Source organism: Ambystoma mexicanum, chromosome 9 (genome assembly GCF_040938575.1).
Source record: "Ambystoma mexicanum isolate Mex_15411 chromosome 9, UKY_AmexF1_1, whole genome shotgun sequence".
NCBI lineage: Eukaryota > Metazoa > Chordata > Amphibia > Caudata > Ambystomatidae > Ambystoma > Ambystoma mexicanum.
In genome coordinates, this window is record NC_090931.1 from 920211714 (window position 1) to 920238379 (window position 26666).

The following is a 26666-nucleotide window of genomic DNA, read 5'->3' on the forward strand; positions in this document are numbered from 1 at the left end:
AGCCCCCAAACCCTTTATTTAGTTTTTTTTTTTTTTTTGCTGCCCCAGTACCCATATATAGCCATCACCACAGGCTCTTCCTTGAAGGGCTGGGGAACCACCCTGAACAACCAGTGTCCATGGAGTTTGGTCTCTTCAGGAGCAGGAGGTCCACATCAACTGGCTCGAATTGATGGCCATCTGGCCCGCTCTCAAAGCCTTCCTTCCGATGATTATTGGCAAGACGATCCTCATTCAAACGGACTGCTCCACCAGGATGGATTACATCAACAAGCAGGGGGCACCAGGTCTCTTCCTCTATGCACCTTGGCAGTCAGCATTTGGGAGTGGGCTCTGGAGAACAACATGCACTTGATTGCAGTCCACCTCCCAGGGAGTCCAACCTGGAGGGTGGACAGGCTCAGCAGACTGGGTGCGGACAACTACGAATGGCAGTTGTACGAACAAGTCCTTCAGGGGATCTTCAACAGATGAGGTCATCCTCAGGTGGATCTCTTTGCCACCTGCTCCAACATGAGGTGCCCCCAGTTCGCGTCCTGGTAGGGACCTGGCTGGGGCTCTGTGGGAGATGCGATGCAGATACAATGGGACAACAGGAATGCGTATGCCTTCCCTCCCACTCCCCTGGTTCACAGGGTAATCTGCAAGATCAGGGAGGCCCGGTGCCTCTGTGTCATCCTGATAGCTCTGTGGTGGCCCGCGAGTCATGGTTCTCAGAACTACTCAGCCTGTCCGAACAGGCCCCGGTGCACCTTCCGCTGGGCCCAGCTCACATACTCTCACAGCAGGAAGGCGCTGTCATCCACCTCACCCTCCAGAAGTTAGCCCTCACAGTGTGGTTTCTGAACAGGTCACACTAAGACATCTACATCTGTCACATGCAAACCTAGACATTATACAAGACTCTAGGAGCAATACTACCCGGAGCCAGTACAAAAGCAAGTGGATTAGGTTTTGTCACTGTGCTGCATCAAAGAAGGTCGATCCATTGACCTGGATGCTGGACCATATCCTATCCTTCTCTGCACACCTTTCACACTCAGGGGTGCAGGTGGACACATGTCGCACCTATCTGGTGGCAATGGGAGCCTACCGGAACTCTGAGGAGGAGGTATTTTCTTACTCTAATCCGGTGGTTAAAAGACATCTGGCAAGCTTCACCAGGCTCTACCCGCCTATCAAGAAGCCACATCCTGTGTGGGACCTTAATGTGGTCTTGGGCGCCCTGGCGCAAAATCCATTCGAACCCATGGCATCTGCGGACATCAGACTGGTCACTATTAAGGCAGCCCTCTTTGTGGGCCTCACATCTGCATTCAGGGTAATTGAAATCCAGGCACTGGTGCCTTCAGCGCCTTATACTACTTTCCATAAGGACATGGTGGTGCTTAGAACTCAACCCATTCTTACCTAAGGTGGTATCCTCTTTTCACCTGAATGAGGAGATAGTGTTACCCACTTTCTTTGCGGACCCCAAGGACGATGCTCAGTGGGCTCTGCACTGTCTAGACGTCAGGCGTGCTCTAAAATTCTACCTAGACGGAACCAAGAGCTTCCGCAAATCTGAGGCTCTGTCACCTTCGGTGGGTAAAGGCCAGGCTTTCAAGCTTCCAAAGCCTCCATAGCAAGATGGATGGTAGCGGCCATAAAGGAGAATTATGAAGGGCAGCACAAACCGGCAAATATGCATGCCAATGCTATCAGGGCCAAGGCTACGTCTGACTTTTCAGAGGCACGTTCCGTGGCAGGTCATCAGCATGGGCTAAGCCTTCAGCTTTTTTGCAAGCACTACTGCTTGGATGACAGATTTGGTCAGGCAGTATTAAGGAACTTGTTTTCTTAGATCACCTCTTCTCCCTGGGACTACATTCAGTTGTAATAGCCACAGGATTACATTGTATGGAGGAAAGGTGATGGGACATATGGACTACGAGTACATTAGTCATTACTGTGAGTAACAATTTTCGGTGCTCCACAGTGAAACCATAGGGTTGCAGGTCTAGGAACCATTGCATGCCTCAATGGTTAGTGTCCTTTCGTTGGCTTATCCATACTAATGGAGAGTTATTTGTGACAAGAGTGAACTTTCTTCTTAGGAGATGGTATCTTAAATGGGTGATGGCCCATTTGATGGCAAGGGCCTCTAATTCTCGTGGGAAGAGTTTTCGACTAGTGAATAGGATAGGGTGTTCTAATCTATCACAAACTTGTGACAAAACTGCTCCTAACCCTGCAAGAGAGGCGTACGTTTGTAATACAAACTCTTTGAAAAATCTACTACCTTTAGGATCGGGTTCTGGAACAGGATTTGTTTTAAGCTGTTGTAACACACTTCGTCCTTATCAGTCCAGTGAATCTTCTGGGGTTCGGCGTTCTTTAGTTTATCTGTCAACCTAGCTGTTCTGTCAGAGAAATTAGGGATAAACCTACAGTAGTAACCGATTAACACCAAGAATGCTCTGAGGTCTCTCTTGGTTTTATGCGTGGCGGTGTCTAGGACAGCTTTCACTTTTTCTCGTTGAGGCTGGACACTGCCATTCCCTACAAAGAAGCCAAGGTATTTCATGGCTGATTGCGCCAGCTTACATTTGGATGTATTGGCAGTTAAACCAGCTTCTCTGAGGGCTCTCATAATAGTAAAGAGATGGAAAAGATGGTCTTCCCAAGTCTTGCTATAAATGACTGTCGTCAATATAAGCCCCACAGAAATCGGAGTAGGGCTGTAATATCCTGTGCATAAGCCATTATTAAGAGGCAGGGACCCTGTGTAAGCCAAAAGGGAGGACTTTGAACTGGAATAGTCCCAGGGGTGCAGAGAAAGCTGTCTTTTTCCATATCCGGTCCATGTACTGGGACCTGCCAGTACCCCTTGGTTAAGTTGGGCTACCTTTATAGGTACAGGTCCCTGTCGTTCTAGTATTTCATACAGCCCATGCCACTCTGAGACAAGTTTATTTTCAAAGGTAGGTAAGAAGACTAATACCTTTTGTTCTATTGAAAACGATCTTAAGTTTACCTTTTTGTCATAGGTGGACTTTTGTTGTGCTTAGGCTTTTTGCATATGAGTATAGACTAGCTTTCGAACGAGTCTCCTATGCTCTTGCAATCTGCTAGCTGTTTGCAAAGAGGGAATAGATGCCTCTTCTCTTTTCTCCCCAGGTCTCCCGGAGCATGTCTAGAACATCTCTTGGTTCTCTACCATAAAGTAGTTCGAAAGGTGGGAATCCGGTGGATGCCTGAGGGATCTTTCTTACTGCTAATAGGATCATGCAATCCCAGGCCTTCTCGTCCTTATCTACCAACTTTCTTAGGATCATTTTAAGTGTTTTATTAAATATTTCTACCAGTGCGTCTGTTTGGGGGGTGTAAACTGAAGTTCTTAAGGTGGCAATATGGAGCAATTCCTTGACTTCACCCATGAGTATGCTCATAAAATTGGATCCCTGATCCGTTAGAATTTTCTTATGAAAACCAACCCTGGAAAAGTATGGCAATAGATGTTCCACATAGGGAATGCCTCTGGGTATCTGGTAGCGTAGTCAACGATTATGAGCACATGTTTGTTACCAAGTCTAGAGGTTTCCAACGGTCCAATTATATTCATCCCAATCCGGGAGAAAGGGACTTCTATTATTCGTAAAGGGTTCAGAGGGGCAGGCAAGGAAATGTGTACTGGTTTTCTGACATATTTCACATGTCTGAATGAAGTTCTTTATATCGGCATGGATACCTGGCCAGTAAAGCATCCCATTGATGTGCGCCTGGGTCTTATATTGTCCTTAGTGTCCCCTTGTCAAATGAGAATGTGCAATCTCTAGCACGATCGTCCGATGAGTTTTGGGAATTACTAACTGAGTTTTACTTGGGCCTTCTGTGGATGTTTCATTTCTGTACAGTAATCCTTGCCTTACAAAGAAAAAGGGACTTCCCTTCTCTAATCATTGCCCTTCAGGAATCGCCTGAAAGAAAGCCTCTGCGAGGGCTGGATCATTTCGCTGCACGAAGGCTAGGTCAACAAGGATGGTAGGTTCTTCTTCCCTTTTTGCCTCAGTGGTAGATGGTTCATCAGCTTCCTAAAAGTCTAAGGTACCTCTCTCAGTATCTTCTGGTTCACTCTCTATAAAACGGGGAAATCGAGCCCTTTCAAGAATTCCCAGTGCAATTTTGTCCCCATGATGTACTTTAAATGGAATTTCGCCATGGTTCTTTAGGAAAACCTTTGTCTCCTCGGAGGTCGAGATCTATGACACCCGCTAGGACATCTAGACCAAACTTCCAGGCCAGAATTTGGAGCCAGTCTTGTATAACACCCAAAAGGGGGTATCAAGACTAGGTCTGTGGGAATCATTCCTCTTTTCCCTGGAGGAATAGCAGCTTAGTTGCTGCTACAGATATCAAAGTCTATGGATTCTTTCATGCCGGTGGAGGGATCTGAGGCTCTATGACTAAGCTTCTGGAATTTTAGGGTTCCCCAATTTCTCAATTGAGTCGCATCCCGCCCTGACACCATATGTAAGGAAGGCATGGTATCAAATAGTAAGACCGACACAAGTGATCACAGCTCAGAGTGTGCTCTCGCGCTCTGCCTTTTATCCGTGTGGGGGAAGTGCAATGGAAGTCAGGTGTGAGTGATTGTCGATAATTGCCCGACCATAGTATTGAGACATGTCAGGTACACGGCTCGGGTGCAAGTCTGTTTTCCCTTAGAGCGGGCTGTCCGTGAGAAAGTGTTTGTGTTGTAAAAGGAGATTGCGAGGGGGTGGGCGGGGTAAAGTTCCTAAATATCCTACCGGTTAGGATGGGGTAAAGGTGGTCCAGGGAAGGGGATATGAGGTCTCACCATCCGGTTTCTCACTCCCTGAAGACCCCTCACCCAGGTGATACTCCTGCACTGGTCCACCCCCAGGAACTGGATCCAAAAGTGATGGCTGTGTCCTGGCCACCTGGATGACAGATCCCTGGGGACTAGCGGGTGAGACACTTTCTGATTTCTCACAGCGGGCTCCTCAGCTCCTCCATAATGATTGAATGGACCACTGGGTTGATGCCCCCTCACCCATGGCTCCCCCCTGCCCTGCTTTTTCTTTCCTCCAATTAAAAATAATATATATTTTTTTTGTTTCTCAGGCTGGGGTCGCAGGTGTTAGTTTTAGCAGTGCATGGCAATTGCATAGTTTACCATAACTGGCAAATTTCTTTGGATTTTCAATTTTACCTTGCAACCGCAACGTCCGTATAAAAATATTTTTTCAGTGAATTGCATGGGATTTATTAGTGCAACCTAACCATAACGTCCCTTTTTAACTACGTTTTTTTCACTGAATTTCAATGGTTTTCGTAAGTCAAAATGTTTCATATTACAGCACTGTCTATAAATTATTAATAATTCCTCTCAACATATATGAAAGAGCTATATATTTTTTGAAGCGCATATTGATGTGTCGTTTTCAGCAGCACAGGGGCTGCAATTCATGGTTGAATTGCTTAGGGCATGAGGCCCGACCTTGACCGCAGCCCCACCAAACCAGCTGCGTTATCCACTTCACCTAGCCTGCATCCTGGTACACTGTCCACTATACCGCTATAATGTGATCAGTGATCAGTGGCCAGTGCTCATGGCTCGCAGCCATGGCCAGTCTCCATAATCCATGGAGCATTGGCTTCGGGGCATGCCGCAAGCTCCAAAAAGCAAATCACAGTTGTCATTTGTCCTTGCACAGCGCCAGTCCCACTGCCCAGGCACCAAAGTTATATTACAATTTTTTGCACATGCATTTTGACACTTTGGAAAAAGTAAAACACAGGACCGATTTTGTAAAAGCATTCTTTCAGGTTCTTGCAGATGCGCCTCGTGCAAGTTTGCTGCAAATCTGTCCAGCACTTCGGGCTGTAGCAATGTTTTCTCATTCAAGCCTATCCTGATATTGAAACTTTTGCTACATAGCTAGTCCTTTGTGACAATCTGGCTATGTATTCTGGGGCCTGGGGCCAAAATACCTTCAACTCTCTCTCCCTAAATATCCTCCTTCCCGAGCCCTTCGCTCATCCGTCTCCAACTCCCTTAGGGTCAGCCGCTTCTCAAAGCAACGAGCTGGGGGTAGATCTCTCTCCGCGGCAGGGGCCTCCCTCTGGAACAGCCTTCCTGCCTCCCTGAAACTTGAGGAGAACCATCTCTGGTTCCGGAAGCACCTCAAAACCTTCCTCTTTGCCTCTGCCTTCTCTGTCCCTCTCCCCTGCTAAATTCTACACTGAAATTGCACTGAATCTGCAACTGGGCCACTCTCACCGACCTCGGTCCTGGGCCCAGCCACTCTCCACTTGCACTGCCTCCCTGGCATCGCATCCCCTGCACTGCGGGACTGTCTCTGTATCCCTACAGCCCCCCCTTCCCAGCACTTGCCTGCACTTACCTTGCACTTGCCACCAGCTGGCCCTATTTTTTTTATTTTTTTATTCTACTTACTTGTACTGCACTTTCCCCTCCCCTTGCACTTTTCCCTTCCCCTACCCCTGCACTTGCGCGGTCTGAATGATACCTGGCCTAGTAGGATCGTTGTCTGTCTTCCCCTTGTTCCGCCCCCTGCCTCGTCGCGCCTTGAAACACTTGTTTATAGGCGCGTTACAAATGCCATATCATATCATATCAATCTGTCCACTGCCAGGGCCATAGTCTATGCCTCAATCACCAAAGTTATATCACTATTTTTTGCACCTACATTATCTTATCACATGTTCCGAAGAATAAAACATGAACACATTTGCAAAAGCATGCTTTCGGGTCCTTGCCAATGCTCATCGCAAAAGATTTCTGCAAATCCATCTGTTTTATTTTTGAAAAGTGTCCAAATGTAGGTTAAAGAAATAGTGATATAACGTAGCCCCTGCGCAACAAAATCCATTTAAACTTTGCACTAACATTCACATTTTGATCTATAATCTTTTGCAAACCTTTGTGCAGGTTTGTCAAACATCACCAAAGTTATAAGCCATCTAAAAATGCACCAAACTTTCCAAGAGCATTCAATGTTGTCTACAATTATACATGCAGTTTCATTGAATGGCGGCAAAGTTATAGGCCATCCAAGAACTGCTCTTCACAGACCTTGTTATGCAGAAATATGCTTGGCAAATGCATATTTTCATGGATGTCCTTGAACATTGGTCAAATGTACTGTACGGATTAACACCAAATTATCAAAAGCACACTTTACAGACCAGGCCATTACTTCTCATGCACGTTTGGTGCAGAAAAGATTTTCAAATTTTCTTAAACAGTTTCTCTGGCATGGATTCACATGCTCATGAATATTCCCTGTTGTCAGACTGGGAATGCTCAGTAAAAGAAAAAACAGTTTCACTTTCAGTTAAAAACTGTATTTCTCCTCTAAAGCAATCACTGTCCTCTTGGTCATACTGACCCCATCCAATCGCATTCCTCTCCCTCGGCCCCTCCTCTGACGGCCATCTTCAGATTTTTATTGGACGCTTCAGTGTTGGGAGTCCTCGAGTTTGATCTGTGAGATATTTGTATGTGTATATTGTGTTTTTCGATGGAAAAAGTTCAATTTTAGTCTCAAAGGAGCCTGTGTGCTCTTTTATTCATTTGCTGGCAGCAGGGACCCGTTGTCGGTGAAGTTCCGCGCCCCTCAAGGGTGAAGATTCTACAAGGCCATCTTGGGCCTACTTCACACCCTCCTACCATGAAGGAGGAGGAGGGAGGAAGGTCCCTCTTCAGGACCTGCACCAAATGCGGCCTATGGAATGTATTTGTGCAGGACAAGCACCTGCAATGCCTCTAGTGCCTGCACCCGGACCACAAGGAAGTAGAGTGTTAGATATGCCTTGGTTTCTCCAGGAAAATGACGTAGGACAGGCATATTAGGCTGGTGGCATTGCTCAACACGAACAAGGCCTCTAACCCGTGCTCTGAGCAGGGTCATGCCTTGTTCAGGACCGGCCGGTCCGTGGAGCAGTCTTCTAAGTCCTTTGAGGGTGCCTCATCTGTGGGGGCCCAAGATAAGGCCAAGAGCCGCAAGTCTGAGTCTACCAGGTTCGCCACGGAAGCGGGTCCCAAAGTGTATAGGGCGCAATCAGCATCACCTTCCGCCTCCATTGCCAGCATACCCTCAAGCTCCTCTTCAAAGCGGAAGTCCTCTACCCCGGCTAAACTACAGGAGCAATCCGAGAAGCCATGGATGGAGAAGAAGGCTGTGCTCAACCGACACAAGCAAAGACCTTGTTGGTGACTCCATTCGACAGCTACTAATAGCACGGCAGCTACAGGCGGTGATCCTATGAGGGTAGCTCCCATGGGTTAGACAGTGGCCCTACCCCAAAGGGCGACACCGCCACAGTGACTTTAGCAAAGTTTGCAGTCACGCCAGAAGGGGTGAAACCAGCAGTGGCCCCGGTTGAAGACCCTTGGGGCGGGGGTCAAACAGGGGGGGTGAGGACATTTGCATGCTCCACACAGGGTGCCCCCACCGGATGAGGTGGGGTTGTTCCACTCCATGATCTCTAGGGCCTCCAAGCTATTCCAGCTGGTTCCCGAGGAAACCAAGGAGGGCTTCTTGTATCAAAGGCGCAAGGCCAAGAGGAAGACTAACATGGCAGTGCCTTTTCTGTACGATGCTTGAGAAGAGGGCCTGGCCCTCATGAAGAACAGCTCCAGCCAAGCGGGATAGGCTGTAGAAGAAATATAGGGTGCCGGACTCTGCACCCAAGTTCCTGAGGTCCGCGAGGAAACGGTTGGCTAACCCGTCGTCTTCGGTCCCTCCGGACAGCGAGGGGAAAAGGATGGACGCCATGAAGTTTTGTAAAAGGTTATTTTAACCAAATACAAAAAAAAAAAAGGATGGAAGGCCATGGGAAAGAAGGTGATTTTGATTTACACCGCAGTGTCCACTATCAAGGCAGCCAGCGCACTGGTGTTCTTGGGCAGGTACAACAGGAAATTGTGGTACAAGCTAGCACTGATCCTGGAGTTCCTCCCCGATGAGAAGATGGAAGCCCTTTTTCTCTTCCAGGAAGAGGAGGTGGCATCGGATCAGGTCATCACGGTGGCATTGGACATCGCCAAAATGGTGTTCTGGCAAATGGGGAGCGGTGTCTGCCTTCGGCAACAGGGTTCGATGAAAGCCACTAATTTCCGCCAGGAGGTCCAAGCGAAGGTGCTGGACATGCCCTTCGACGGGGAAAATCTGTTTGGGAAGGCACGCCATCAAGACGGATACAGAGACCACCCGTTTCCTGGGCACTCACCAGCAGCATCACTCATCTTTTCGCTCATCCAGGGGAAAGTCATGCAGGTCTTCAAACAGGTCCTTCACATCATACAGACAGCCTTCCAGATCCTCAACGCAAGAAGCCTACAGAGGCCGTTCCCATGCCTACGGTAACGAAGGACTGCGTCGCCCACAGGTCAGGATGCTGGGGCCCAGAGCAAGCCTTAACCGACCAGGACGTCGGTCCCCCACTCCTGCACCACGGTGGCAGGCCGGCTGACGAGGTTCGTCGGCAAGTGGAGAAAGATCCCCACTGACGGATGGGTGCTCGACACTCTCGGCCAAGGATACACCCTGGAACTTCAACGCAGGTGTGTGTGGATCCCTCCGGTTCCCCGTCAGGAGCAGCAGATCCCTCAGCTTCTGGAAGAGGTACGAGCCATGCTGCGAAAAGGAGCGATGGAGCTGGTTCCCCAACGACGTGGGGTTCCGGGGTCTATTCCATATACTTTCTAGTCAGAAAAAAAAGACAGGGGGCTGGAGGCCCATCCTGGACCTACAGCATCTGAACAAGTACCTAAAGTACCAAAAGTTCAGGATGGTCACATTGCAACATGTTCTAGACAAACTGGAATAAGGAGACTTCTTGACATTTTTGGACCTGGAGGAGGCCTATTTCCTTGTCCGCATTCACAAGAAACATCAGAAGTTTATGTATTTCGTGGTAGGGCCAGCACTACTAGTTCAAGGCCCTACCTTTTGGCTTGAAGTCGGCCCCCTGAGTGTTCACGAAATGCCTGGCACCAGTGGCAGCCGATCTGCGTCTAAAGGGTGTACACGTATAACCGTACCTGGACGACTGGCTGATACGTGCCGATCGCGGGAGCTGGCCGATGACACATGGAGTCGACCTTCCGGCTATTGAAGGATCTGGGATTCTCTGTCAACTATCTGAAGTCCTGCTTAATGCCATCGCAGAACGCGCTGTTCCTAGGCGCTAGACTCCATATGGTGTCTTGCCGGATCGCCCTCGGAGGAGAGGCTGGCAGCTATCCAAGGAAAGGTGCAACGGCGGTCGCCGATGAAGACAACCATGGCGTGGGCGATCAAGTTGTTACTGGACAGGTCGTTCTGCGCATTTACCTCGTCCATCTCTGCAGGTTGCAGATGCGACCCCTACAGGAATTCCTGAACGCCTGCTGGATGCAGATGTCCAGAAGCTTCAAGGTCAAGATTTCTCTCAACGAAGTGTTGATAGGATGATTGGGCGTCCGCTCCAACATCGCCCAAAGCAAAAGATTTCAATCCCCCTCCCCATACCAGGAGATATTCACCACAGCCGCCTCGCTCGACGGTTAGGGAGCTCACACCAGACGTCTGAACGCCAGAGGCCTGTGGCTGCTGGAGGAGAAGGATCTGCATATCGATATCCTGGAGCTACAGGGAGTTTTCTGGGCCCACAAGTTGTTCCTACCATTTCTGAAAGGCAAGGTGGTGAGGATCTTCACGTACAACACCACCATCATGTTCTACATCAGGAAACAGGAAGGCACTCGATCCTCCGCACTCGCCAAGGAGGGTCAGGACTTGTGGCACTGGGCCATCGGAGGACTTGTGGCACTGGGTCATCGGACAGGGGATGTTTCTCATCCCTCTCCACCTGGCGGGAGTCAAGAACACCATTGCAGACTTACTCAGCCGGGAACTGCGCTCCTGTCAGGATCAGGTGGACCGTCTGTTTGTGAAATGGGGCAGACGCCAGATCATCTTTTTGCGAGGGTGGCAAACTTCAAATGCCAGAATTTTGCCAGCAGATTCCATGAGCCAAGGAGATTGGGGGACACGTTCTCCTTCCCGTGGAAAGGGCCGTTTCATCAACCAACTCAGACAATGTCAATGCAAGATGTTCCTCATCGCCACGGCTTGGCCGAGGCAGATATGGTATGCGGACCTTCTCAGCCTGTCAGCGTCACCACCAGTCAAGTTGCCGGTGGTACTGGTTCTTCTCCCCAGAGGGGGTGGCACAATCCATCATGACCCAGGATCGCGGAACCTGAAGCCTTGGCTCCTGCAGTCTTTGATTTCGGAGGGTATGAGTTGCCGGCGTACTGCATGTAGGTCCTTGACAATGGCAGGGCGTCATCGACCTTGAAGTGCTACGGTCATAAGTGGAAGCGTTTTGCTACGTTGTGCCGGTCAGAGAATATTACCCCTCTGAGGGTCATGGCCCCATAGATCATTACATACTTGCTATCCCTGGCAAAGACTAGACTGGCACACGCCTCCATTAAGTTGCTTCGGCTATCTCCCGCTACACCAGGTCCTCAGGAAGATCTTCGCTTTGGTCCCACCGACTCATCAAGAAGTTTTTCAAAGGACTTTTCCGATCTTTCCTGCCAGTGAAGGCTCCTGCCCTGGCGTGGGAACTCAACGTGGTTCTGACGAGGCTCATGAGGGCCCCTTTCAAGCCTATGCATTAGGCCCAACTCAAGTTTCTCTCGTGGAAGGCGAATTTCCTTGTGGCCATCACCTCTACCAGACATGTAGGTGAGATCCAGGCCCTGTCCTGCAAGCAACCGTACCTGGATTTCCACAAATAGAGGGTGGTGCTGCATGTGCACCCCTCTTTCATGCCGAATGTCCCATTGATTTCCACCTCAATGAGTCTTTGGTGTTACCTGTTTTCTTCCTGAAAACTGTCGCCGGCAGAAAGGGCCTTGCACTCGCTGGACTTTGCTCTTGTCCTGAAGTTCTACGTGACGCACACAGAGTTTTTCCGGGAAAGACTTCACAACTGTTTGTGATATTGGTCCTGTGAACCATTGGTAGGCCTTGTCCAAGGCTTCCTTTTCAAGGCGTCTTTCCGGCTGCATCACGCGCTGTCATCGTTGGCGAACCAACCGCTGCCCGGCTGTCCGAAAGCCCACTCCACCAGAGCGATCGTTGCGAGGACTGTGTTCCTGTCTGGTGTGCCCCTGCTGGACATCTTCAGGGCTGGTACATGGACATCCAAATACACACCTTCACGAAGTTCTACTGCATCGACAGGGATTCCATGGAGGAGTCCACAGTTGGCCAAGCAGTGCTACGCAACCTATTCGCTTGAGGGGAGTCTGTTCCAGAGGTAAGGATTATTGCTTCTGTTTAGCCTTGCCACCTCCTGTGGTTGTGTAATGTTGTACTGTTATGTGTTCATTGTTCATGAGCATGTGAATTACATGCCAGACCCCATGCTGGAGAAGGTTGAAGTTACTTACTGTAACTATTCTCCAGCATGGATCTGGTATGGATTCACATGCAAACCTCCCTCCGGTCCATTTGCGGCTCTTCTTGGTCATACTGCCACTTTACGTGCTTACCAAATCTGAAGATGGCTGCCAGAGGAGGGGCTTAGTGAGAGGGCAGTCATTGGATGGGGGCAGTATGTCCCAGAGGACAGTGATTGGTTTAGAGCAGAAATACAGTTTTTAAGTGAAAGGGAAACTGTTTTTTCTTTTACAGAGGATTCCCAACCTGACAGGGAATACTCATGAGCATGTGAATAATAGTTACAGGTAAGTAACTTAAACCTTATTTCGCTTAACCGGACTTATCCTGATGCATCTGCTTCATCTGAGCCTCATTCTGTGAACTCATGATGAGAATGAAGAGCTTTATACATTCAGTACACATTGCTTCATGACCAGTCATTAAATCATCGAATAAAAGTGAACATAGGCCAAGGTTTCGGCTTACTCCATGCAGCTGTCACTTTGGCAAGTTTAACTCACTGGGGTTTCTCCCCCCTTCCCCCCCAAGAATAAACGTTTATGTGTGAACCACAAAGGGGCTTTCTGTTTCCTGCAAGCCTAGCACTCTTTATCGTGTGCACAGACAGCTAATTAGAGAACCTATGTTCGTTCATTTTTCAAAGTGCCTACAATATTTGTTATTCCTCACAATCTGTCCTTTTTTAACATAGTTCTATAATTACAATGTAATTCAATCTATTACATCTATGGCCAACATATCTCTAATAACATTCTCTTGCATAATAAAAGCATTTGTGGTGGATACAGAAGTTGCCTGAGGTCTGAGACAGGGTGGCATTCGGGACACTGATTGCTGTACTAAACATGGATAATGCTACATAATATTGTAATAACCAACCATCTAACACAGACAATCACTCCTACTGCATACACAAACACCTTGGGAACAATGTCTTTGTTTTCTGTCTCTGACAGTAACATAAAGGTGCATGGACCCTCTCTCGGGTGCAATAGCCTTACACTTGTGGTTTGGCATAACGTGTGTATGGAGCAAAGCAAAACAGCAAAAATAAATTCCATCAGGACAGGTTTCACAGAGTTTAATTGCTCCTTGGAGTGTCTTTTTTTACTACTTCATCCCACAGTAGTCCAGAAAGATGTGGTCTTGCCCACTTAGAAGCTGTCACTCACGGAAAAGGATTCCTCTTCATAATTTGTAATTCATTTGCTTATTTATAGTTTCCTGAGTCTCAAATTATATTGTGATCCGTCTGTTGCTCCAGCAATGTCTTTGGCACAAATGGCAATGATGCATATGTCCAATGTCTCAGCAGAAGGGGTGCTTTCAGTACCAGACACAGCAGGCAATGGTGTGGGTAACAGAGAAAATGTTGCTCCCTTTGTGTAAAGTGCAGCAGCGTTTAAGTGGTAAGCAATACCTGCAATGCCCCTTTTCACCTGGGCTGCAGTTCTAATGCTCGAAAAGTACACAGTCATCTGCCTGGATGCCGTGTCCTGGCCCCTCCAATGGTGTTGGTAGACAATCGGAAACCTGTTTGCAGAGAATAGACAGATGTTTAGCTAACTCTTTACAGTAGTCGATTAACAGCGGATATGACACATGTCTTGGGATTTGGCACACCCCATACATTTGCTGGGCGGCCCATGACTACTTTGTGAGGAAACAATCCAACACCTGAGTGCACTAATTCTATTGCAGTATTTAACAGAATGCATATTACAGTTGCTTCAAACAGTGTAAGGCAGTCCAAAGTGGGGTAAATATTCCTTTACAAGTATTTTAGCAATGCTTAATGCAGAACTGTCTTCTAAGGGGAATGCTTCTACCCATTTGCTAAACATACTATCACTAACATATAATTTTTCCTTGACAGGGAGGCAATTTTAATAAATCCTAGCTGTAATGCTTCAAAGGAAATTCAGGTGGCCAAATAAAATTTGCTTTTGAGGCTCCCTCACTCTTCCCAATGTTATAGAATGCACATACTAAACCGTTTTTACAAAAAGCAACCATGGCTGGTCTTAGTTTAGTGTTACTCCACACTGTAGTGAGCAATTTTACATATTCCCTCTGCTCCTACATAAGACGGGCCATGAGTATAGTACAACATTAAAGCATTAAAGATAAATACATATGTGGTAATTTCCATGTTCCCTCATCTTGCATATCTGGCCAACAACCATCTACATATTTCCCAGTCTGTTTCCATTCCTGAAGCTCTTGCTCAGTGGCCTCAGCCTGAATAGATCACACTGTTTCAAGGGTATTATCAGATCTATTCTCTTTCAGCATCAGGTGTGTAACATACACAAGAGATACAGGGGACTGTGCAGTTTCTTTTGCAATTTGGTCAGCAAAAGCATTACATTTTCCCATATCATGTACAATGGTCTTGTGTACGCTACATTTAATGACGGCCACTTTCTTTGGCAGGGCCAGTCCATACAATCATTCCGAAATCAATGTACTGTGCTGTATTTTATGTTTTGTTCAATAAAATATCAATCGCATTTGGCACAGACAATATAACTTGCTGTCCCAATATGATGGCATCGGCTTGCTTCATAGAAATGGCTGTAGCCGCTACATCCCTTAAACAATTAAAGTGCTTTTGCCACTAGGTCCAATGTAGAAGAAAAATTTGCACAGTCTGTTTTTGGCCCCTTGCTTTTGAGTTAGTACAGATAACGCACAGCCTTGCTTTTCATACACAAACAACGTAAATGGTTTAGTATAATCAGGAGTGCCCAAAGCAGTTGAGTTACATAATGCAGATTTTAAAACGTCAAAACTCTTTCTGAGCAGCAGTCCATGGCAAGGGGACTAGAGTACTACTCAGTGATAATTCTAACAGTGGTTTTGCTAAAAAGGCAAAAATAGGAATCCACTATCTGAAATCATCCATAAGAACCCTTTGACATCTTTCTGTGTGATAGGAACAGGTATTTTCATTATAGCCTCTAGGCGCTGAGGGTGTAATCTACGCTCTCCTTTTTACAATACATGTCCTAAATAGGCAATGTGGGTTTTGCAGAACTGTAGTTTTTTTAGGGACACTTCATGTCCCAGTGGTGCTACAAATTGTAATAACCGCACATGCAATCCATGCATTGCTCTTGGGTGTCTGCAGCTATCAACAGATCATCAACGTATGGGAGCAGTATGGGATTTTCAGTAAGTGTAAACATGTCTAGCTGTGTTTTCAAAGCTTGGCTGTAAATACTTGGGCTTTCAGTGTAACCTTGGGAGGACCTACGGAAGGTGTAGGACTGCCCTTCCACATTAAAGGCAAATAGATACTGATTATCTTCATGAATCGGAATGCTAAAGAAAGCATTTTTGAGGTCCATGATGGTGAGATATTGGTCTGAAGGTGGTATCATGGTGAACAGGGAAGTCATGTCCGGCACCACCAGATACTGTGGTTCTACACTTTTATTTATTGCTCAGAGATCAATAATCAGTCTCCATTGTGCTGGAACAAGGCTTCCCATCAATTTGTTTTTGTACAGGAAGACGTGGGCTGTTGCAGGTACTCCCCACAATTTCGTTTAGAATCCTTTTAACTAAAAGAATCCTGTATCACGGGCTTAATTCCTTCTAACCCTTCTTCGGGTGTTTTGTACTGAGGAATTTGCTGTAACACCGCAACAGGCTTAACCCTTACTTTCACTGGGTACAACTGCCATAAATCCTACATCATTGGATCACATGGCCCATATCATAAGGTCAATTCCCTTAAGTTCTGGTGGCAATTCATTAGTAGTAGCGACAAAACCTTTGGAAAAGGACTCAGCATTACATGTTAGGTACACTCGTTCAGGTGAACAATATATGTTTGCATGCAAATGTTTCTGTAAATCCATTCCCAACAGATATAAAGCACATTTATAAAGCGGGCATGGACTTCCAGACCCCGGCACATCAGGAGACAGTGACGACGGCCGCCTCCCTGGAGGGATGGGGGGTGCACACAGGTGATCTCCACGCAAGAGGCCTTTGGCTCCCGGAGGAGAGGTCACTACACATCAATGTCCTGGAGCTCCGTGCAGTGTTCTAGGCCCTCCCTCAAGGGCAAAGTGGTAAGGGTCTTCACCGACAACACCACCACGATGTTCTACATCCGGAAGCAGGGCAGCACCAGATCCCCAGTCCTATTCAAGGAAGTATCGCAGGATCTGTGGCACTGGGCGTCGCCCAAGGGATGTTCCTGGTACCCTTCCATCTAGCAGGAATAAAGAACGCCATCGCCGACTCACTCTGGTGAGTGAATCTCTCCTTTTGCCCATCTGACCCCCATTTTGCCTCTGTTTGTGCCCAGACATCCCCTCCTGCAGCCCCTGTTTCTCTCGTGGCTTCCTGGTCCTCATTGTCCCGCCCATCCGCCCCCTGATTGGCTGAGCACTCGTGTGTTTGCTGCATAGGACCCGTTCCTCGAGCGAATCTCCCATTACTTTTGGAGTCCTCAGGTGAGTGAATCTCTCCTTTTGCCCATCCGACCCCCATTTTGCCTCTGTTTGTGCCCAGACATCCCCTCCTGCAGCCCCTGTTTCTCTCGTGGCTTCCTGGTCCTCATTATCCCGCCCATCCGCCCCCTGAAAAGTGGATCTTTTCCACCCGACTGCCGGTGAGTGTTCCACCACACTGCAGTGCTCCAGTAGCGTTTCCGGACCTCTCCCAAACTTTTCCAGGATCCCTATCCCCCACTTGCCTTCCTTTCCTCCCGGCACCCTCTTCCTGGTCCTGTTCCCTCCCGCCTCCCGACCCGCCTAGCCCACTCCGATTGGTTCAGCTGAGACATTTCCCCTCCTTAACAGTTCTCCTAGGGCAGCACTCTGCCCAGCAGCCCCTGCGGCTAAGGACCCAAGGCAAAGGACGACTCCTTCAGGGACGACTCCAGATCGTATCTGCAGGTATCCGCAGGAGAAGCAAGAAGCCAACAAGTAAGTGTGGCAAGGGCGGGGCCAGAAGCAACTACTTCAGGCCATACTACCCTACCACTCATCTAACAAAGCATCACCACCGTAAATTCATTATAATTGCATTCAGAAACTCTGTCCTTTGCATGTAAAAGTTGTACCCAATTGCATTTAGAAGTTGTGGCCAATAGCCTCTCTGAGAAAAGTTGAATTTAGAAGTGTGCCCAATTGCATTTAGAAGTTGTGCCCAATAGTCTCTCTGAGAAAAGTTGCATTTAGAAGTTGTGCCCAATAGCCTCTCTTAGAAAAGTTGCATTTAGAAGTTGTGCCCATATGCCTCTCTGAGAAAAGTTGCATCTAGAAGTTGTGCCCAATTGCATTTAGAAGTGTGCCCAATTGCATTTAGAAGTGTGCCCAATTACATTTAGAAGTGTACCCAATTGCATTTAGAAGTTGTGCCCAATAGCCTCTCTGAGAAAAGTTGCATTTAGAAGTGTGCCCAATTGCATTTAGAAGTTGTGCCCAATAGTCCCTCTGAGAAAGGTTACATTTAGAAGTGTGCCCAATTGCATTTAGAAGTGTACCCAATTGCATTTAGAAGTTGTGCCCAATAGCCTCTCTGAGAAAAGTTGTATTTAGAAGTGTACCCAATCGCATTCGAAGTCGTGCCCAATAGTCCCTCTGAGAAAAGTTGCATTTAAAAGTGTACCCAATTGCATTTAGAATTGTGACCAATAGTCTCTCTGAGAAAAGTTGCATTTTACCTGCATTTAGAAGTTGGGCTAAATAGCCTCTCTGAGGAAAGTTGCATGTAGAAGGTGTGCCCAATTGCATTTAGAAGTTGTGTCCAATAGCCTCTGAGAAAAGTTGCATTTAGAAGTGTGCCCAATAGTCTCTCTGAGAAAAGTTGCATTTAGAAGTTGTGCCCAATAGCCTCTGAGAAAAGTTACATTTAGAAGTTGCCCAATTACATTTAGAAGTGTACCCAACGCCTGAAATGAATAAAAATTGCATAGAACGGACCTGATCGCATAGAATTGCGTGACGTACATAATATGCTTTGGTATGCAGGTAACATTTGAAAGGGCGTATATCATATCACACCCCACGCTTACTCTCTTCTTTACACCACCACTCAAATAGAACACAGAGATACTATGACACCATTCGGTATAACTGTTCTCAAATCAACATCTCCCGCTCACTCCCCATCACTCTAAGTAAACACTGCTGGCTTCACACCCCCTAGCCAGGCGTTCTCCTCAGGCCTAACGCAGCCACACTCGGTCGGGATAAATCCTGCCAGAGCGAACACATACTCCTGATCCCTCAACCACCACACCTACCGCTAAGAAGCAGCTACCACACAAATTCCGCACCAGCTGCATACATACCTGGTGCGCACACGCACCTTTGAACTCTCTCTACTGACCCGAACTTCGGTTCCCAAGGGCGTTCAACCTACCAGCGCCTTCAGACCATACCAATGGTATATAAGGCGCTATATAAATGCAAAATAACATAACATAACATTTATCAGTGACAACAAGCTGAGCCATGCAGGATAAAGGACCCGTACTAAACTGTACAGGGTCAGATATTGGACTTCGGACCGGATTATTAGAGATTCCCACTAAAGTCTTTACTTTCCCGGAGAGATGAACATGGGGAACTAGTTTGTGGGAAATGTATGTTTTGGACGCACCTGTGTCAAGGAGATGTCGCCTGTTTGCCTTGCACCATAGCTTTCACAAATGGCCCCTTTAAATCTACAGGAATATTTATGCACCCTTTACCTCTCCAGGGCAGCTCTATGCTATGTAGTTCATTGTACTGTAATCATCCTCATAATAATCCCTAGCTGAATACTGCTAGCCTTACCTAGGGTCAAAATAATTATACTGTTGCTCATTGTTCTCTTCTGATGTCCCACTATTTGTTACTATGCTGTTCCCAGTCTGTCCTTATAAAAGTTCCTCTTGTCATTCCTCGCCCATAGAGTTTGTGACCTCTTCAGCACAACAGACACTCCCTTATCCAGTGGTGGTCTGCTTTGCAAAAATGCCACTCGGTGTCTATCATACCTGGCGGGGCGCTACCACTGCTGCCTCCTCTACATTAGTCTTCCCCTTTGTAAATTCCTTCATTTCCTTTTCCCCTTTATCTTTAGCGTGGCAATTTGCGTAATACTTAGCCATAGTCAAAAACTGGGCAGCAGTTTGAGTTGGCCATGTACATTCATAGGTTTGTATATCTTTCTTTAGGTGAGGCAACAATCTCTCTACAAATTGTGAACAAATGGCTTTCTCTCCCTCTGGCATAGTGATGTCCATTCCACTGAACTAGGTAAAAGCTCCTTCCTTTCGTGCAAAATATCTTTCAACTGACTCCCCTTCTTCCTGTCTGCAAGCAGTCAGTTTATCCCAATTCATTTGCTTGCGGGGAACCACTTGCTATATACGTGTTATCAACAGTTCTGGAAGAGCTATTATTTCCTCTGACAATTGCCCAGTCTTCCCCCTTTTATTTGCTGCCTCTGTCAACTCGTCCCACTTTATGACAGGATCTAAACTGTCTTGCATTCTGCATTGGCGCCATATATCTTCTGGCAGAAGACATGAAAACAACTGACATATATCTTCTAATGTGAGCGGATCTATTTTAAGTACCCGATCTGTCTGGGTGTACCACTGTTCTAATATCTGGATAATCTTTAGTAAAAGAAAGTAACTCCATCCAATTCTAGGGGACATGGACCAAGTTTGTTGGATTATCAGTATCAAACCCAGGCCCTTCTCTTATGGGAAATGCTTGAGTTACCATAGACTTTGATAGGCATTTATGATCCAAAATAAAAATGTTGACACCATTGCAGGACAGAAGTTTTAATCAAGCTTACACTCTTGGATTGCTTGCTCTATGTCCTTATAACTGCTCGTGATGGGGTATATTTCGTCATCCTCAGTCACCTTTTTATGTAACAGCCACATTTGTTTGCATAGCCTTTGTACCATTGCAAAATTGAGTGTATCTCGTTGCTGGGGCACGTACACTTTAGCTTGTTCCACTCCTTCTTCCCCATTTTTGATCCATGCCAACACTACCTTTTCCACAGTTTCCGGGTTGTGGACTGTAATCCTGTGAGCACGAGGTGCCTTCTCACCAGGTATCTGATGCGGGGGTGCGGAGAGGCCTTTTAACCATTAAACATTGTAACAACGGGTCGGTCTCATCCTCTAAGGTCACTTTTGATTTGGGTGTTGGGGCTGAGGGGTTAAGCCTTGGCTACATACAAACCCTTCATTCTTATTATATCTTCATGCTCTCCCTCTTCCCAATCCTTTTTCATCTCTTCATATGCAGGTGCTTTATATTTTTCGGATCGTGGCTTCTGTTTTTTAATCTGCGCTTCTCGCATAGATTTCTTGCATAATCTTCTCATTGTTTATATGCTTCCCATTGCAGGGGTCTAATGGTCTTGTCATCCTTAGTGGCTAACATTTGCCTTAAATATCCTACTTTTTCTAGATCAAAATCAGGGTTGTTGGCAGTGTATTCATGCCATTTGTGCAAAAGCACTACCCCCAAGCCTTTCATAATAACTCCCATCTTAGCGCACCTTCCAGGGGAGTAAACGCCTGTTTTTCTAATTCCAAATGACTCCTACAACATTGCAACCCACAACATTCTTTAGTGCATGAATGTCCCATTTTTGTTTACATACCTTTAGTGATCACAAGGTTGCATTGATAATGTCCCACTTAATGCAGTGCGCCCACAATCAATACAAACTACACGCTCCTTTCATGATTCATCCATCCCATGGTTTCAACTCATGTACACAAAGTGTATTTCCCTATGGTTCATTAAAAGTATGCTCCCATAGAAAACACAACATTACATTTCCAAGTGTATTTCCCTATGGTTCGTAACAGTATGCTCCCATAGAAAATACAGCATTACATATTCATAATATCAGACCGTACAACATCATGGAATCATCACACACTGTGCATGAAACGGTCTCGCCCTTTTTCTGCAGCCTTCTGTGCCGGTGCTTCACCAGCAATGTAAATCTCCTTTCCTTACACAGACGGGCGACCCTCGGTTGCAGGGATCAATGTATCGAAGCTGGTGAGTGAAGGTGTGGCTGCACGAAAACTCTTGTACAATTAACGCTGGGTGCTCCATGTGAGAAACCTGAAGGTGTCTCACCTGCTAGTCCTGGGGATCTGTCATCGAGGTGGCCAGGACACAGCCATCACTTTTGGATCTAGTTCCTGGGGGTGGACCAGTGCGGGAGGATCACCTGGGTCAGGGGTCTTCGGGAGTGAGGCACCGGATGGTGAGGCGTGGTATCCCCTTCCCTGTAACACCTTTACCCCATCCTACCTGGTAGGATATTTAAGAACTTTACTCCCCCTCCCCCCCTCCAAACCCCTTTTACAACATTAACACTTTCTCACTGGCAGTTTGTTTTCCCTTAGAGCGGGCCAACACCCGAGCTGTGTACCTGCCCTGACCCAATACTATGGTCCGACGAGGTCAGGCAATTATCGACAATCACTCACACCTGACTCCCATTACACTTCCCCACATGGATAAAAGGCGGAGCACACTCTGAGCGAGGCAAAGCACACAAGGAAACAGTAGTTCCAAGATGGCAGTTTAACGAGAATAGAAAGACGGCGAAACAGAAGGGGATCTCAAGGAGGGAAGTTCCCTTGACCTCTTCAACAAGGACCTGTTACTTCCAAGAAACCTTGAGAGAAAGCCTAAGACCAGGAAACCAGGCTGTAGAATCATGCATTGTGTCAGAGGTTCCCCAGGCCCTGCCGCGTCAATAACCGAGGCAGGAAGTACCAGCTTCCGTGGTACTGTCCTTGGCTCCAAGAACAAAGCAGCATCAGTGAAATCAACACAGCTGGTGAGTTGGGGAGACCGATACAAGACCTGTCTGTGCTGAAGCCAAGGTTGCAAGCAGCAGCATTGTATGGTGAGTGCTGGAACGAACATAGTGAAAACGTATGTGATAAGAGATGAGACATAAATAATAGTGAAGTTAAACTGCTGATGGGTGATTGAACTTTAAAGCAAGCTACAATGCCTTTGTCAGAGTGGTCCTGCATTGCGTGGGTGCTCAATCAAAGGTCTCTGTAAGGTACCCAGCTGAGAAGTGATAAAAGTAGATGGATTTGGTCCGAGCCCAACAGAGGGAGATCAGTTGAAATCTTTGTGTTAAAATGGGTCTGAACCCAGCGTTGAGGGGCCCAGGGTGAATCGAAAATCACAGAAGAAGTTATACATGAGAATCCTGAGGAGAAAGGAACTTTAGAATGTTAATTTGTCGCATCAGGCCCTCTGAAGTATGATACTTTGAATGGCAAAGATACTTTGACATAGAAGGTCCTGATACTGTTTGGCTAATTTAACTCACTGGGGTTTCCTCCAAGAATAACGTGTACGTGCGAACCACAAAAGCGCTTTGTTTTCTGCAAGCCTAGCACTCTTTAAATCATGTGCACAGACAACTAATTAGAGAACTTATGTTCATTCATTTTTCAAAGTGCCTACAATATTTGTTATTTCTAACAGTGGGTACTCAAGTTGGCAGTTTTGGGGAAAACCTCTCCAGCAGTACGAAACAACCCAGTACGTACAGGCCTCGTTTCTACAAGATTTGGTTCCCAGCGGCTTGCACTCTGAGCCAGTGAGGACCCTAGCTTACCAGAAAAGGAACAAAGGCCCTTCCCACTTTGTTGACCATCAAGCCAGGAGTAGAAACTCGGTGAGGAAGACTCCAGGAAGACCTGGGCATCCACGAAGATGGCTCCCGGCGTCTGGGTGGACGAAAGTCAAAGGCAACAAATTATCCCATTACGGCAACCTCTGTCGCCCTAAACTAAAGAATTGGCAGGGTTTGAGACCTCGGTCCCCTTCTTCACACCAGCAGTGACCCACAACCAAGCAGATTATCCGAGCAGGAAACAGAATGTGGCTGTAAATGGTTCAGGATAGGGTTCCAGGGTGGAGGGCATGAGTTAGCAAGAGTCAAGAAACCCAGACTGGACTTCCAGAGGGAAAAAACCAAACTGGGATTTGTCCAAGTCATGGCACTTGGAACGTTTTGCCAAGTGAGGGCTTTCAAACTCCTTCAGCAGGTCGGCAGACCTACTATCTCCATGTTGCAGGAACAAAGCAGCAAGAGAAAGGAGCAGGGGCAGGACAAAGTCGAAATACACTTGCAAAAAGTGTCTGGCAAAAGTCCACCCAGTCAATCACTAATGGAGAATGGGGCAGATGACCAACCATTCTGATTGGTCACTAGAACTACCACTATGCCAAAGTCTCCCCCACAGGATGTGAGAGGATAGTCCAGGAATCTATACTGGCCTAAACCAGTAGGAACCAATATGGATGCTGCCATTGTGGGCTCACAAAGAGCTCACGTGGTCAGAGCAACCAATTTGGGACTACCTCACGATCAACTTAACAAAGGAAGCCCTGAAACAATGGCCAAGAGCAGGATTTAAAAAACCCATTGGTACCCCAGTGGCAATCAAAAAGGTAAATTGGGCAACCAACGCAATAAAATGGCTTGCAACCTTGCTGAATTCACAACTGATGTCTACCTGCCACCAACCTACTCCTTAAAGCCCCCTGGGACTGGGTGCTGTAGAGGCAACCCAATAGCTTCTATATTAAGTATGGTGAAAAGGAATGTCCCTCTGGCCACCATAAAGAAATCCAAAATCCCCAAAACACAATGAAGACAGCAAAACATTGAGGGGACCTAAAGGAATGGTCCCACAATCCCCATAAGTATAACTTAACAGTTTCTATTGTACATAAGTGTGCTAAAAGTTCTTTGTGTTGATACGCGTTGCACATTCCTGTAAATAGGCACTCCACTACAGTCAACCTCATTTAGCATGTCAATTTCTGTGGGAAAGTTTCCTAATCATTGGAATATTTTGTCTTTTGATGCCCAGTACTTTATGGAACCTCTATTAAACAGAAACTTTCCTTGAAGTAGATCTTTGGAATTTTGCTTGTCTAGAGCATCGTCCAGTAACCCTAATTTAGTGCTCATTTATATGCAGCATCCCTTAATGGATGCCATACTGTGATGTGAAAAGGCCAATTTCTGACACACCTACCTGTTAATCCAATAGTATAGAGAACAGCCCTCCTAACTGTTGAAAGGAATTGCTACATAGTTCATGCTTTTAAACAAATTGCAGTATCATGCTTATGGTGTGTTACCATTTCTTTTGATCCACAGCGTTTCATCAGAGAAAAAGCGGTGGCTTTTGTAATATTGAAAAAGTTAAAAATGATACCAACCAGAGCTTTTGGTGTTGAGATGTATTTTGTTATTTTTTTGTAGGCCGTGGAGTGGTTAGGTGAACTGCTAGAGGCACTTCTGAAGACCTATATTCGGCTGGGAGATGATGCTCAGGAAAGCAGAGTTTTGCTGGAAAAGCATCGAAAGTTTGTAGATGTAGCACAGGTAAGTGCCATTGCCTCCAGAAATGCTGCACTGCTGCTAATAAGCATGACTAAATTGTTGTCTCCGTGCGACTATTAATTGATTGAGCAAATACACTATGTGAAAAATACCAGAACACTTCAAGTCGACAGAAAACTATTTAAATGTCATAACCTGGAAGCACACATTTACATTCTTACACTAGTGGCAATTTCCAGTACTCAGTGGTTTGTTATAATATGCATCTGTTCTAATGCATATCTAGCTAGTAAGGTTTCAGATGAGGTTTAGTACTTTTTTTTTTTTTTTGGAATAGGAAGTGACAGTCCAGTCCATTCTGTTATTTGCCTGTAGTTCTCTTGTTGCAGTAGATTGTTTTAATTCAATCAAATGTGAATCTACTTGTGCATCTTTATTTTGAAAACCTGTTTCACTAGTTGGCATGTGTAGTCTTCTGATTGCCTCTCCATTCCTCTTTTGTCAGTTTGATTATTCATTTCTGATAATACCCTCTGTTAGGGCAAGAATTTAATTTTTGGGAGTTTTGCAGTCTCATTATCTGGGGTTTCTCCTCTTTCTGCTTTTTCCCACCTTTATTTTTTGGGGTTTCGATTTCTTTTTTTGGTGGCCAGAGGGACTTCTGGTGAAAACCCCCGTTACTTCTTTTTTTTGTTTTACTCCTTAAGAGTTTATATTCCTGGTTCGCTCATAAGGCTCCACACCATAGGTGTGCCCTAGGATGATAATATCAACCTACATTGATTTTAGGGGGTAGGCTCATTGCAGCTAATATTTAGCTTTGGCTTCTCAGAGCGTGCAAGCTGATTTACTGCATTGGAAGGCCAATGGAGTTTTATGCTAGCTATTGAGGTACTAATGTAAGTCCTACTCTCAATCATTTTTTTTAGGGGGTTCCTTTGCTCAGACAAACCTCTGGCAGGCCTAAAATGGCTGTTTGTTCTGTCCACTTGGGCTCTTTGTGAGCGCAAGATGGCAGCCTCCATAGTGGTTTCAATAAGTCTATATGTCCTGCGAAGGTGGGCCTGAACGTTTTGGCAGTTTTAGGGGCCAGCATGATTGGTTGGACATCAAAATCCTTCTTTTAAATACCTTAGGGCAAACTCTGTTCCTCCACTCAGTTCTGCCAGTGGAATGTTTGGAAGATGGGCAGGTTGGCTTACCTGCTGGATGATTTTGCCATGGTAAAAACATTGTAGCTGATTCTAGGACCCAGTCTGGCCTACTGGTGGGACTGCTGTCTATTGCCTGTGCTACAGTTTTCAGTGCTGAACATTCTTCCTCGGTCTTCCTCGTCCTGCTGCTGGTCCTCTCCATCTACTTGAGCCAGACTTTCTATCCTGGGACCATTTTCCAGGCCAGTTTACACCAGTTTACTGCCAGGGGCTGCCAAGTCCATGGGTGAGCGGATCCTTCATTTCCCTCTGAAAAGCCCATACTTACTTGGTAGTACTCCTACACCCGTCCGTCCCCTTTCCTCCATACTGTATGGGCGTCCCTCACTAGAGACTGGAGACAGAACCTTTTTCACCAGAAAAATCATCCCCTTTAAATATAGATGCACACGGGCGTTGCCCTGGAAGCAGGAGCTCCCCTGACTCCGCCCACTGGCGCCACTCCTCAGTCCTCTTTTCCACATCAACGGGAACGGACCGCTTTTACCAGCGCTCCTGGGTTAAGCCTCCGGCTTGTAATTCCACACACTCTTCCCAGGAGATGTATTCTTTGTCTTCTTTTTCT

General features: G+C 46.5%; 1 protein-coding gene across 5 annotated transcripts in view; it reads left to right on the forward strand.

Annotated features, from left to right (window-relative positions):
- SESTD1 (SEC14 and spectrin domain containing 1) overlaps nt 1-26666 on the forward strand; it is a 1198983-nt gene that overhangs the window by 985724 nt on the left and 186593 nt on the right. For all 5 annotated transcript variants that reach the window (XM_069616097.1, XM_069616095.1, XM_069616099.1 and 2 more), the window contains one exon: nt 24807-24929. In XM_069616097.1, the coding sequence (XP_069472198.1) occupies nt 24807-24929 (123 nt within the window). The remainder of the gene's footprint in view (nt 1-24806; nt 24930-26666) is intronic.